The 13,991-nt window shown below is 38.7% G+C and overlaps 1 protein-coding gene across 2 annotated transcripts in view; it reads left to right on the forward strand.

Moving 5' to 3' along the window:
* The window catches only part of PRKAR2A (protein kinase cAMP-dependent type II regulatory subunit alpha), a 111,162-nt gene that overhangs the window by 92,859 nt on the left and 4,312 nt on the right, over window positions 1-13,991 (forward strand). For both annotated transcript variants that reach the window (XM_077858919.1, XM_077858920.1), the window contains exons 9-10: window positions 11,729-11,794; window positions 13,722-13,863. In XM_077858919.1, the coding sequence (XP_077715045.1) occupies window positions 11,729-11,794; window positions 13,722-13,863 (208 nt within the window). The remainder of the gene's footprint in view (window positions 1-11,728; window positions 11,795-13,721; window positions 13,864-13,991) is intronic.

Here is a 13,991-nt window from a genome sequence, read left to right on the forward strand (position 1 = left end):
GCCAAAGGCAGGCGCCAAACCGCTGCGCCACCCAGGGATCCCCTTTTCTAGAATTTTATATAAATGAAGTCTTATAATATGTAGTCTTTTGTGTCTGCCTTCTTTCTCTTTGCATGTTTCGGAGATTTTTTTCATGTTGTATGTGTCAGCAGATAGTCCCTTTTTATTACTGAGTAGTATTTTCACTGTATGACGTACCATAATTTGTCTTTCCATTCACCAGTTGAAAGACATTTGAGGTCTTTCCAGCTTGGGGCAATTATGAATAAAGCTGCAATGAACATTCTTTTTTTTCCCTTTTTAAGATTATTTATTTATTTATTCGTGAGAGACACAGAGAGAGAGAGAGGCAGAGACACAGGCAGAGGGAGAAGCAGGCTCCACGCAGGGAGCCCAATGCATGACTCGATCCCCAAACTGGGATCGTGCCCTGAGCCAAAGGCAGACACTCAACGACCGAGCCACCCAGGCGTCCCGGTATCAGCAGTCCTTTTAATTTTAGCCATTCTAGTGGGTATAAAGTGGTAATTCATTTTGGTTTTAATTTGCATTTCCTAATGTCTAATGATGCTGAGTGTCTTTTCTTGTGACTGCTTGCCATCCATAGGTTTTCTTTGATGAAGTTTCTGTAAATCTTTTGCCCTATTTACAATTAGGCAATTTGCTTCTTCTAATTGAGTTGTAAGAGTTCTTTATGTGTTCTGAATGCAAATCATTTATTAGGCAAATGATTGGCAAATATTTCTCCCAATCTATGTCTGTGGCTATGGCTTGTCTCTTCATTTTCTTTTCTTTTTCTAAATTATTTTTTGTCTCCAAACTTTTATTTAAATTCTAGATGGTTAACATACAGTGTAATATTGGTTTTAGGAGTAGAACTTAGTGATTCATCACTTATATGTAATACCCAGTGCTCTCATCATAACAAGTGCCCTCCTTAATCCCTATCATCTATCTAGCCTAGCCTCCACCCACCTCCCTTATCTCTTCATTTTCTTAATGATAGTTTTTAAAAAAAGCAAAAGTTTTTAATTTTGAAGAGTCTAGTTTGTAATTTTTTTTCTCTTGTTATTCATTCTTGTGCCCTATTTAAAAAAATTTTGCAAAGTCAATAAGATTTTCTCCTTTATTTATCTCTCGGCTAGCGCCATTCAATAAATATCATGTAAAACACATATGTAATTTGGGATCCCTGGGTGGTGCCGTGGTTTGGCGCCTGCCTTTGGCCCAGGGCGTGATCCTGGAGACCGGGGATCGGGTCCCACGTCAGGCTTCCGGTGCATGGAGCCTGCTTCTCCCTCTGCCTGTGTCTCTGCCTCTCTCTCTCTCTCTCTCTCTCTCTCTCTCTGTGTGACTATCATAAATAAATAAAAATTTAAAAAAAAAAATTTAAAAAAAAACACATATGTAATTTAAAAATTTTTAGCAGCCAAATTTTTTTAAAGGTTAACTTAATTCTAATAATGTGATATATTTAACCTAATATCTTTAAATAATACCTCTTCAACATTTAAGTGATATAAAAATTCAATGATGAAATATTTTACATTTTTTTTATTCTGTCTTCAAAATGTGTTGTATATTTTATATTTTACAGCACACCTAAATCTATAGAAGTTTTTGTTTTTTTTTTAAAGATTTTATTTATTTATTCATGAGAGACACACAGAGAGAGAGAGAGAGAGGCAGAGACACAGGCAGAGGGAGAAGCAGGCTCCATGCAGGGATCCCAACGTAGGACTCGATTCCTGGGTCTCCAGAATCATAACCTGGGCTAAAGGCGGCGCCAAACCACTGGGCCATCAGGGCTGCCCTTTTAATTCTTTTTTATAATTATTTTAGCTATTCTGTGCTCTTTACATTTCTATTTATATGTTAGAACTAACATAACAATTTCTACCAAAAAAGCCTGCTGAGATTTTTATTTATTGGGAATATGTTGAATCTATAAATCAATATGGGGAGAAATTGACACTGTAACAATAATGAGTGTTTTATGTCAGTCTCAGGCCATCGGTAGTGATAGTATCAGCTAGGAATATCTGAGGCACTCACCTACTTCTAGCAAATCCTCACAGACATTTCTCCAGAGCCAGTGTTATGGCTGGACCAGCCCTTGTGGTTCTTTTTTTTTTTTTTTTTTTTTTTTTTTTTGCCCTTGTGGTTCTTATTATGACTACAAGACTTACCTCAGCAAACAACTATAAGGGAACTTTTTTTTGTTTTGTTTTGTTTTGTTTTGTTTTGATATAAGGGAACTTTGAAAAAAGATTTGCTGTTTATTACTTACAGGTCCTGGAGGGTACATGGTACATCCAGGGCCACACAGTGAGGTCACAGGGTGGGCTGGGGGACTTGGAATTTGGTCTGAGGGTGGGGTGCCCAGGGTTTGGCAGGTTCCCTCTTTATTGGTGAATTTAAAACATAAGAGCAGGAATTACAGTGTCACTCAAGTGGTCATTTTCCTCCATTTCCCAGGACTTTCTAAAAGGGAAACTTTATAGGTGAGAGCAGACTAGCTCTTCATCTAGTTATATAGCTGGCAATATGTTTATTCAAGATGGGAGTCTTTGAAATGGTTGCCTCAATAATCAAAAGGTTGATGTCAATCACTTACATTACAATCAAAAAAGCTTATTGTCAGTGAGATACCACTTTACACCAGTGCGAATAGCTAAAATTAACAAGACAGGAAACAACAAATGTTGGTGAGGATGTAGAGAAAGGGGAACCCTCTTACACTGTTGGTGGGAATGCAAGCTGTACAAACACTCTGGAAAACAGTCTCAAGAAGTTTAAATAGAGCTACCCTACAACCCAGCAATTGCACTACTGGGTCAAAGATATAGATATAGTGAAACAACAGGACACCTGCACTCCAGTGTTCATAGCAGCAATGTTAACAATAACCAGAATGTGGGAGGAGCCAAGATGTCCTTAGACAGATGAATGGGTAAAGAAGAGTGTATACACACACACACACAATGGAATATTACTCATCAAAGGATGAGTACCTACCATTTACATAGACATTGATGGAACTGGAGCGTATTATATTAAGTGAAATAAGTTAATCGGAGAAAGACAGTTATCATATGGTTTCACTCATGTATGGAATATAATAGTGCAAGGGACCATAAGGGAAGAAAGGGAAACTGAATGGGGAAAAATTAAAGGAAGACACAACATGAGAGACTTTTAAATCTGGGAAACAAACTGAGGGTTGCTGAAGGGGAAATGGGTGGGGGGCTGGGGTGACTGGGTGATGGGCATTAAGGAGGGCATGTGAAGTGATGAGTACTGGATGTTATACTATCTGTTGCTAAATTGAATTTAAATTAAAAAAAAATCTTACTGGGGTGCCTGGGTGGCTTAGTTTGTTAAATATCTGCCTTCAGCTCAGGTCATGATCCCAGGGTCCTGGGATCAAGCCCCACGTGGGGCTCCCTGCTCAGCGGGGAGCCTGCTTCTCCCTCTACCTCTGCCTGCCACTACCCCTGCTTGTGCTCTTCTTCTATCTGTTAAGTAAATAAATAAAATCTTAAAAAGAAAAAAAAAGCTTATTGTCAGATACTTAAATGCTACAGTGAGTTGGTTCATGAACGTAGTATGCTTTTATATATTTTAATTTTTCTCTCCTATTTTATACTTTTCAAGTCTTACACATCTGTTCATTTATACCTGGATATTTCATAGTTTTAACTTTATTCTAAGTGGTTTTCCTTTTTTCAGTTTTTAATTATGTATTGCTAGTACATAATTGTATTTTTATATACAATTGAATTTTGCATATTGATCCTGTGGTATTTACAACCTTGCTAACCTCACAATTTTAACAGCTTTTTTGTAGCTTCCTTGGGATTTTCTGTATAGATGATTATTTTATCTATGAACAAAGACAGTTCTACTTCTATATGCCTTCTTTGTAATTTTTAGCTAATTAATTTGCCTTATTGCATTGGCTGGGACCTCCAGTATAATATTGAATAGAAATGCTGAGAACAGACATCTTTGTCTTATTAACTGATCTTAGGAGGAAAGCATTTAATTGTTCACCATTAAGTATAATGTAATTGTAAGCTTCTTTATAAATGTCCTTAATCGGGTTAGAGAACATCCCTTCTGTTCCTAGTTTTCTGTTTTTATCATGAAAAGATGTTGAATTTTGTCAGATACTTTTGCTGTTCTGTTATTATTGATGTGTTCATATGGATATTCTTTTTTAGTTAACAAATATGAATTATGTTGTTTGACTCTTTTTTAACATTGAATTTTGAATATTAAACCAAGCTTGCATCCTGGAGTGAGCCCTACTTGGTCATGATATATATATTAGCCTTTTTATTTATTACTAGATTTAATTTGCTAAAACTTTGGTTTTTTTAATTTGAAGATCTGATTGACTTTATTAAGTAATTCATGAATTAAGTAGCATCCTATCTAGCATGTAGTGGGTAACTCCCTTGTTAAGGACTTTTGCGTTTGTTCATGAAGGGTATTGGTCTGTAGTTTTTTTCTCCTTGTGATGTCTTTGTCTGGTTTTGTTATCAACAACTCCAGACGATTTTAATGTTTGCTAAAGTTTGAAAACCACTACTATAGCCTATTCTAAGGCTTGGTAATGCCCTTGCTTTAAGAATACTTGGTGGAGGGATGCCTGGGACGTTTAGTGGTTGAGTCTCTGCCTTCGGCTCAGGGTGGGATTCCAGAGTTCCCAGATCAAGTCCCACATTGGGCTCCCTGCAGGGAGCCTGCTTCTCCCCCTGCCTGTGTCTCTGCCTTCTTTCTGTGTCTCTCATGAATAAATAAATCTTAAAAAAAAAAAAAAAAAAAAAAAAAAGAACACTTGGTGGAAGTGTTTGAGAAGCACTTTCAAAGATTTTTGAGAAGGATGACACTGAGAATTGTATTCTCAAAGCATCAGTTCTGGCATCAGTGAATAATGAATTGGTTTCAGCCTCACTGAGTAATCAGGGAAATGCAAATTAAAAACCACAGTGAGAACTATTTTCATACCTATTAGCTTGGCAAAAAGTAGGAATCTGACAATTCCAAGATGTAGTAGGAAGTTTTGTTCACTGTTAATAGAATCATTTAGCTGAATCCCTTTTGAGAGAAATTTATCCTTATCCTGTAAAGCTGAATTTATTCTATAATCCAGAAATTTATTTTCTAGATATTTTCAGAGAAATACCCTTACACTTCAGAAGCTGTTCCACCCTCATGAACTCCTATCTAGTCATGGCCCTCCTACCTCCCTATCCTGACTTTATGGTAGTCATGTATTCGCTTTCCTTTGTAGTTTTAACCACTTGGGTATACATCCTAAACAATATGGCCATATCTTGCTGGGTTTTTAAAATTTCTAAATTGGAATTAGAGGGGTGCTTGGGTGGCCCAGTCAGTTGGGCATAGTTTGTTCATTTTCATTACTGTGTAGTATTCCAGTGTGTGAGTAAACTATTTGCCTTCCCAACTGCTAATGGACACTTGAGGTGTTTCTAGTTTTTAGCTGTTATAAGCAAGTGTTCAGTGAGTACATTGATTTGATTTTCAAATGTTAAAGCAGCCTTTTGTTGCTGAGATAAGATAAATCAACTTGGCCATTGTATAGTATCCTTTTCATGTATTGACGAATCCAATTTGTTAATATTTTAAGATTTTATGGTTCTGCTCCCAAGGGAGGCTGATCTGTAATTTTCCTTTTTATAACAGCCTTGTCAGATTTTGTATCAGGATGTTAGATTCATAATGTAAGTTGGGATTCTGTTCTCTTCCTATTATCTGAGCAGTTTGTATTAAGACTAGAATTCCTTTGTCTGAAATTTAGTGTTGTTGGCATAAAGTTGGCCATAAAGTTCCTATAACACCTTTTATTATTTTTATTTTTTACTTAAATTTTACTTAGTTAACATACAGTGCAATATTGGTTTCTGGAGTAGAATTCAGTGATTCATCACTTATACAACACCCAGTGCTCATCACAAGTGCCCTTCTTAGTACCCTTCACCCATCTGATCCATCCCCCCCACCTCTCTCCATCAATCCTCAGTTCTCGTATGAGTGAGATCATACAGTATTTGTATTACTTTGAGTTATTTCACTTAGCATAATACACTTTAGCTCCATCCACGTTGCAAATGGCAAAATTTCATTCTTTTTGATTGTGAGTAGTATCCCATTGTATATATATACCACATCTTTATGCATTCATCAATGAACAATTTGGGATCCCTCTATAGTTTGGCTATTGTTGATAATATTCGTATAAACATCGGGGTTCATGTACTCCTTCAAATCTATATTTTTATATTCTTTAGGTAAATACCTAGTAGTATAATTCCTGGGTCATTGGGTAGTTCTATTTTTAACTTTTTTTTTAAGATTTTATTTATTTATGAGAGGCACACAGAGAGAGACAGACACGGGCAGAGGGAGAAGCAGGTTCCATGCAGGGAGCCCAACATGGGACTCAATCCCGGGCCCCCCTAGATCACGCCCTGGCTGAATATGGCGCTAAACCGCTGAGCCACCCGGGCTGCCCTATTTTTAACTTTTTAAGGAACTTCCAAACTGTTCTCAGAGTGGCTACACCAGTTTGCATTCCCACCAACAGTGCAAAAGGGTTCCTCTTTGTCCACATCCTTGCCAACACTTGCTGTGTCTTGTGTTGTTGATTTTAGCCATTTTGACAGGTGTGAGGTGGTATCTCAGCACAGTTTTGATTTGTATTTCCCTGGTTATGAGTGATGTTGAGCGTCTTTTCATGTGTCGATTAGCCATCGGGATGTCTTCTTTGGAAAAGTATCTATTCATGTTTTCTCATTACTTAACTGGATTGTTTTTTGGGTGTTGAGTTGATAAGTTCCTTACAGGGATGTAAGGAACTGTAGTTCCAACTTATAGTTGTATACTAACTCTTTATCAGATATTGTTGTTTGCAGATATCTTCTCCTATTCCATAGGCCACCTTTTAGTTTTGTTGTTTTCCCTCTAACACCTTTTAACTATATAACAGCATCTAGAATGATGTTCCTATCTTCATTCCTAATGTTGTTTTGTGCCTTCTTTTTTTTTCTTGCTTAAGCTTGCAAGGGGCTTATCAGTTCTTTCAGTCTTTTTAAGAACCAACTCTCAGGCAGCCCCGGTGGCTCAGTGGTTTAGCGCTGCCTTCAGCCCAGGACCTGATCCTGGAGTCCCAGGATTGAGTCCCATGTCGGGCTCCCTGCATGGAGCCTGCTTCTCCCTCTGCCTGTGTCTCTGCCTCTCTCTCTCTCTCTTTCTCTCTTTGTCTCCTTGAATAAATAAATAAACTTTCTCTTAAAAAAAAAAAAAGAACCAACTCTCACCTTTTATTAATCCCATTAAACATTTTCTGTTTCATTACTTTCTGTCTTTATCTCATTTCCTTTCGTCTCCTTTGTTTTTGTTATTTTCTCTCTTGAGTTGGTTGCTTAGCCCTTTACTTTCTAGCCTTTCTTCTTTTTCGATTATGAGCATTTTAAAACTAGAAGTTTCCCTACATCCCTGAAGATCAGTGATGATCGTCAGCATTTAGAGATTGCTGCCTCCCTCTTGATAGTTGTGCTTGGACTGCTGTGACTCTTTAGCACCATATTCCTTCCTGCAGCCCAGCTATTCTTTACATGTGATTGTGCATGAGAGTGGGTGCCCTACTTAATGCACACGTCCAACTGGGGCCCAAATACAGCAGAAAGAACAGAAGCCACTGCTTATTGCAGGGTATGGTGGGATGCTAGTATGCATCTCAGCCTGTCTCTAGGTATTGTCTAGACCATGTGTACTATCAGGGGAACCCCTGGCAAGCTGCCCCCTTCAGAGTTTCTCTTATTATATCCTTACAAATTTTTATTCTTTATTTTACAAATAGAATTTTTATTTTAAAGCCAAAGAATATGACATTTTAATGTTATGCTTGTGTACTTTGTAATGTTTAATAATTTTTGCATTTATCCTAATTGATGGGATATTTTACCTGTTCTCTGAATGATGTGAACAGAATTTATACCTCATAAAAAGTATGTTTCATGTATTCAACATTAAGTACCATTTCATTAAGCCAACAAGGCGCCATGTCCTGAATTAGAGTTTCAGTCATTCTTATGGTGGGATATGGATCTTTATCATCATTTGTGAACAAGAGACATTTATTTAATATAAAGTCCAGTGAATTTCATCATATGGATGATAACCTAGTCAGTACCTGCTGTAGACATTCAGAAACTATTTATCGAAACACCTGATATGTTCACAAAAATTTAAAATATTTTTTACTGGCTTTTTTACTCCAGAATATAGAATGGAATATTCTTTCTGTGAGATGTATCTTAGTGGACTTGACAATTTGAAAAGCAGGGCACTCTTCCATTGAGCTCCTGGGTAGATATCCCATTCTACTCTGTCCCCCCTGTAAACTGACAGGCATCCTACAAAGTCTGAACAACCAGCTTTGCATGCATTATCCATCACTGGACCTGAGGGGGATGGGAAATACTTGTCCTGGCCCATCTCTGTCTCAGCCTAACCAGGCTGTTTCATGAGGCTGAAAATGCCACACAGTATGTCCCCTCAGATACCACAAAAATAGATTATTTTCTTTTTCTTCTTTTTTAGTTTTTTAGTTTTTAAAAAGATTTTATGTATTTATTTGAGAGAAATGGCGAGCCTGATGGGGGCAAGATGAATAGAGGAGAGGGAGAAGCAGACTGTCTTCTGAGCAGGGAGCTCAATGCGGGGCTCAATCTCAGGACCTAGAAATCATGACCTGAGCCAAAGGCAGATACTTAACCAACTGAGCCACCAAATTAGACTATTTTCAACTGATACTATCATCATTCATAGTTTTATTTATTTATTTTAAAAGTTTTTATTTATTTATTCACAAGAGACACAGAGAGAGAGGCAGAGACACAGGCAGAGGGAGAAGCAGGCTCCATGCAGGGAGCCCGATGTGGGACTCGATCCTGGGACTCCAGGATCACGCCCTGGTCCAAAGGCAGGTGCCGCTGAGGCACCCGGGGATCCCCCCCCACCCCCCTTCATGGTTTTATTTAAAATTTTTCTTCTTGGGATCCCTAGGTGGCGCAGCGGTTTGGCGCCTGCCTTTGGCCCAGGGCGTGATCCTGGAGACCCGGGATCGAATCCCACATCAGGCTCCCGGTGCATGGAGCCTGCTTCTTCTTCTGCCTGTGTTTCTGCCTCTCTCTCTCTCTCTCTCTCTCTCTCTCTCTGTGACTATCATAAATAAATAAAAATTAAAAAAATAAAATAAAATTTTTCTTCTTAAATTGTTTGTGAACTATGATAATCCTTTCTGGTGATATATTAGCAAGTTAGTAAAATTAAAGGGATTAGAGATGATCCTCTTGATTCCACCAGCTATGTCCCCTACCTCCTATGACAAAGTTATCTTCTGAGCTCCTGAGGAAACTCATCTGTAAAATGCAATGGCAATAGTACTGAGTTTATCTTCTTGGGAGATTGTGTGAACCAATATACATGCAGCTCACACCAGAGTGCCTGCTGGGAGTGAGCACACAGCATCGTTAGCAGGTTCTGTTTTATTTGAGCTCCTCTGTTCATCAAACTCATTCTCTTCACACTCATTCTTTTCACCCTGTAGACATGCCTGAGTCTCTCTTGTCCTCAAAATACACACGTTTCTCCACTCACTCCGTTTTCACTCCAGCTACTAGCTTCTCATTCCTTTCACAGGCAGGCATATTCAAAGTGTGGGTCTCACAGTGTGAACTAGCAGAAGCCAGACACAAAAGGCAATGTATGATTCCATTTATATGAAGTTAAGGTACAGCCTTACTTTCCTTAACAGGAGTTAAGGAAAACTGCAAGGACAGAAGTCAGATACAATTACCTAATAGGTGAAGTAGTGGTGGTTTTGACTGAAAAACACTCCATAGGGTGGAGGCCAGAAAGATTTTCTGTTGTGTTTTTTTCTTTTTTTAAAGATTTTATTTATCCATTCATGAGAGAGGCGGAGAAGCAGGCTCCACGCAGGCAGCCCGACATGGGACCCGATCCCAGGTCTCCAGGATCATGCCCTGGGCCAAAGGCGGCACTAAACCGCTGAGCCACTAGGGCCACCCAGATTTTCTGTTTTGATCTAGGGGGTGGTCACACAGGTGCATACATGTGTGAAAATTTATTAGGCTGCAGCTGTGAAAAATGAGCCCTGTAAATTAGGCTATTACACATCTATCTAAACAAAAAGAGTTCACTCAACCTTCACCACCTGTCACTTTTGTGGCTCATCCCTACCATTCACATTCTTGGTCACCAGAATGTTTCCACACATTTGAATCATTATTACTCTTGACCTCCCAGCAACACTGAACACTGGTAATCACATCTTCCTTTATTAAACTCCCTTCTTGGACCTAGAAACTACTCTTCTTCCTGGTGACCATGCCTCTGGTTCCCCTTTAGTTTCCTTCAGCAACCTCTGTCAGGAAGCTCTTTGTGTAACTCCAGAATCTCATGCTGATTTGGCTCTGCTGGGTACAGGGTACCTACCCAGCACAGCAGCATAGAAACTCACAGGCACCCCTTTATAAAGCTGTGGCTTTTACTGACATGGAGCAGTGATTATTACATAGTGAACTGGGACTAGACTAACTGAGGAATGGCAGCCTCAGCTGGAAGGTGTCCACTTGGAGTTCTCTGTGGTAGTTGAAAGACGTTGAAGTCTTAACAAAAATTCAGAAGTGTAGATTCTTCTGAAGACATAAGCCCCACATAGAATGAGGACACATGATTAGTATTGAATTATCCAGTATAGATGGTTATTGCTCCAGATGTTAAGAGAAAGGTGTCAGAGACTGAAGTGAGCTTGTAAAAGCCTCTTCTCCTGTGTCTGCTTGCTTAACTCTTGCCTCATTCCAGCCTTTGCTCAAATCTCACCCTCTTGATGAAATTCTGCTGTATACTGTAGCCATCTCCTCCCCCCAGTACTCCAGATCCCACCTTCCTCTACTTTCTCTCTATAGTAGTACTTAATTACCTTCTAACACAATAGTATCATTTGCTGATTCATCATGTTAATTGTTTGCAGTTTGTTTGCCCTATCAGCCTGTAATTTCCACAAGGGTAGGGATATTTGTTTTGTCCATTTACATCTCACATGCCTAGAACAGTGCTTTGGCACATACTAAGTTCATAAATACCCATTGAATTACCTGAATGACTGGTTCAGCCAAGTGGTTTAAAATCCAAGCAAGGAAAAGAAAAGCCTGAGGCTCATAAGGGTGACATTAACCCACATTATAGTACCTCCCTCACCAAGGCAGAGCTTTCTCCAGATCCACACTGTCCTCTGGAGGGCTGCATTTGGTCGTGCCAGGAGTCACCTTGATATTGTCTGTAGCAGTCTTGGCTGCTGCTCCCCCCAGTCACAGATTCCTGAGCAGCAACAATAGTAATGCTATGTATAATTGGCAACCCAAGTATTATCCAGGGGAAAAATGTAAATATTCCATGTCAGGAAGTGAGAGATGTGTGTTATAGTTGGACTGACATCCCCAGGGACCAGGATCCTTTCATTTTGTACTGAATTTGTTAGCCACTGGTTAATTTGTAGAGTTAGAAAATAAATACAAATCAGAGCTCAGGCAATGAGATGATCTATTTCTGTGTCTTTCACCAATATGTATGTATGTATGTATAGCTCTGACAACCTTCTCTCCCTTCCCAGGGTGAAAAGGCTGATAGCTTCTACATTATAGAGTCTGGTGAGGTGAGCATCCTGATCAGAAGCAAGGTGAGTCTGCATGTGATGGTACAAGTGAGGCCAGGTGCATGCACAGGAAGTAGCTGCTTGCTTTCAATAATGTGAAATGTGTCTAGTGTAACAAAACCATCATTGTTCTATGGAACTGGCAAAGACCCATGTTTAAGTATCTCCAGTGGTAGGAATTTATTATATTTCTCCTTATTCCTATAGCCTTTGCCTCTGTGACATAATTAATGATATGAGAAATATTGGCCTACAAATCAATAAGACAAAGATAAACACAGCTTAGTAAAAAGTGGGGTAATTACATGATAAAGGTGTACACGTGGGTGTTGAATATGAAAAAAATCTTCCTTCCTAGAGTACTGGTGGGGAGGTCTGTTGGACCAGTATTACTATGCTATTTCATGGATAGGGAGGCCTAGAAAACTGATGACCTGTAGGTGGGAGGAGTGATCCTTATCATAAATCCATTGTCACCAGATTTCCCTATTCCAAATTTTTTAAGAATGTAGAATTTATTAAAATGGTTAAATATAATACTAACCTAATATGAAACCTTTCACAGAATATCTTTAGTAAAAGTTAAATATGGAGAAAGAAAAAGATGATTACCACCTATAAGATGGCTTGATTCCTGATGAAAAATAGATCTGCTGTTTCACATGAAACAATAGGTTGAAACGTCTCTGTTCTTTTACTTGTTGTTTTTGGACTAGTGATATATGTTTGCACATTTCTCAAATACTCATTGACACCTCCTGATCACAGCATAGTGTTGGGTATGTGGGACCAGCAGCACTGTGGCCCTGGGGAATGAGGGAACTTGTCAGGAATGCAGTCCTGGGCTCTGCCCCAGACCTACTAATCAGAATCTACATTGTAACAAAACCCCAAGAGAGCTGGTTTTCCTGTGACAGTGTGGTAATTGCTACTCTAAAGAAGGGACTAGATGGGCACAAACACATCTGCAGCCCCAGAGAATGCTGCAGAAATTGGAAAGAGTGTTGGCTCTGATGGAGCAGATCAACTTCAGAGCAGACAGGTTGGGGCAAAAGTGTGGAAGGAGGATTAACCGCCGATAACCTAAAGAGCCTCTTAGAGATTAAGACTAATTCTTACCAATAAACTCTAAATAATTTTTTACTTAAATTATTGCTTAGCAGATGGATTTGTTAAAAAAAAGGAAATTAGATATTAAATATAATATGCTACATTATTTTCACTAATTTGAAATTACAAATTCCAACCTGCTTGATTTCTTAATACAGAGTTAAATCACTAAATATCCAGGTTGAAAATTATCAAAAAATGTTTTTAATTACTCACCTCTTCTAAAAAAAATGTATATGTGGGGGGGAGGAACCACTAACTTAAGATACACACTGTACCTAAAAGAAAATTTGTCACTGTATTGTTTGAGAAAGGCATAGTCTCAAATCAAAAAGAAGTAAACCCAGGATTGTGCCTTAACCTAAGAGAAACACTGACATCATTTAGCAGCAATTAGCTTTTCCCTTGTGCCTTAGAAGTTAGCATCTACCAAAAGAAGAGCATTCACATATATATAAAATATGTGTAAATGTATATTAAAATACATATGTATTTTATGTTAATATATAATGTATGTTATAACAATTGGATATATATTTTCTTTGGAAGATATATCTAAATCTCCCAAAGAAAATGGTCTGTTCCCTACCTAAATTAGTCATTACCTGAAATGTGTTGGGACTTGGATGAAGCCCCAGGTAAAAGCCAACTCCTCTAATTAAATCAGACCACTAAGATGAATTAGCCCATGCAGTTTACATGGTACAGTTAGTGTCTCCACAAAGTGAATTTCTTAATAATTGTGTTAAGTGTGCTGAGAAGAGAATGCAAGTGTGTGTGACTTGACATGCCCAGCTGTGATTCTAGAATCAGCCTAGGTCATGTTTTCCACCTGCTCTAGACTAAAGCAAACAAGGATGGTGGGAACCAGGAGGTTGAGATTGCCCGTTGCCATAAAGGGCAGTACTTTGGAGAGCTTGCACTGGTCACCAACAAACCCAGAGCTGCTTCAGCTTATGCAGTGGGAGATGTCAAATGCTTGGGTAAGAAAAACAAATTCTTTATGCATTTATACTTTTTTTTTCTAACACGCAGTACTTTTTTTTTCCCCATCAGTAAGCCTTGTCTCATTTCACCAGTTCTCACACACCTCTAGGCTTGAACGGTCTGT

The sequence above is a fragment of the Canis aureus genome, chromosome 19 (assembly GCF_053574225.1).
Source record: "Canis aureus isolate CA01 chromosome 19, VMU_Caureus_v.1.0, whole genome shotgun sequence".
Classification (NCBI taxonomy): domain Eukaryota; kingdom Metazoa; phylum Chordata; class Mammalia; order Carnivora; family Canidae; genus Canis; species Canis aureus.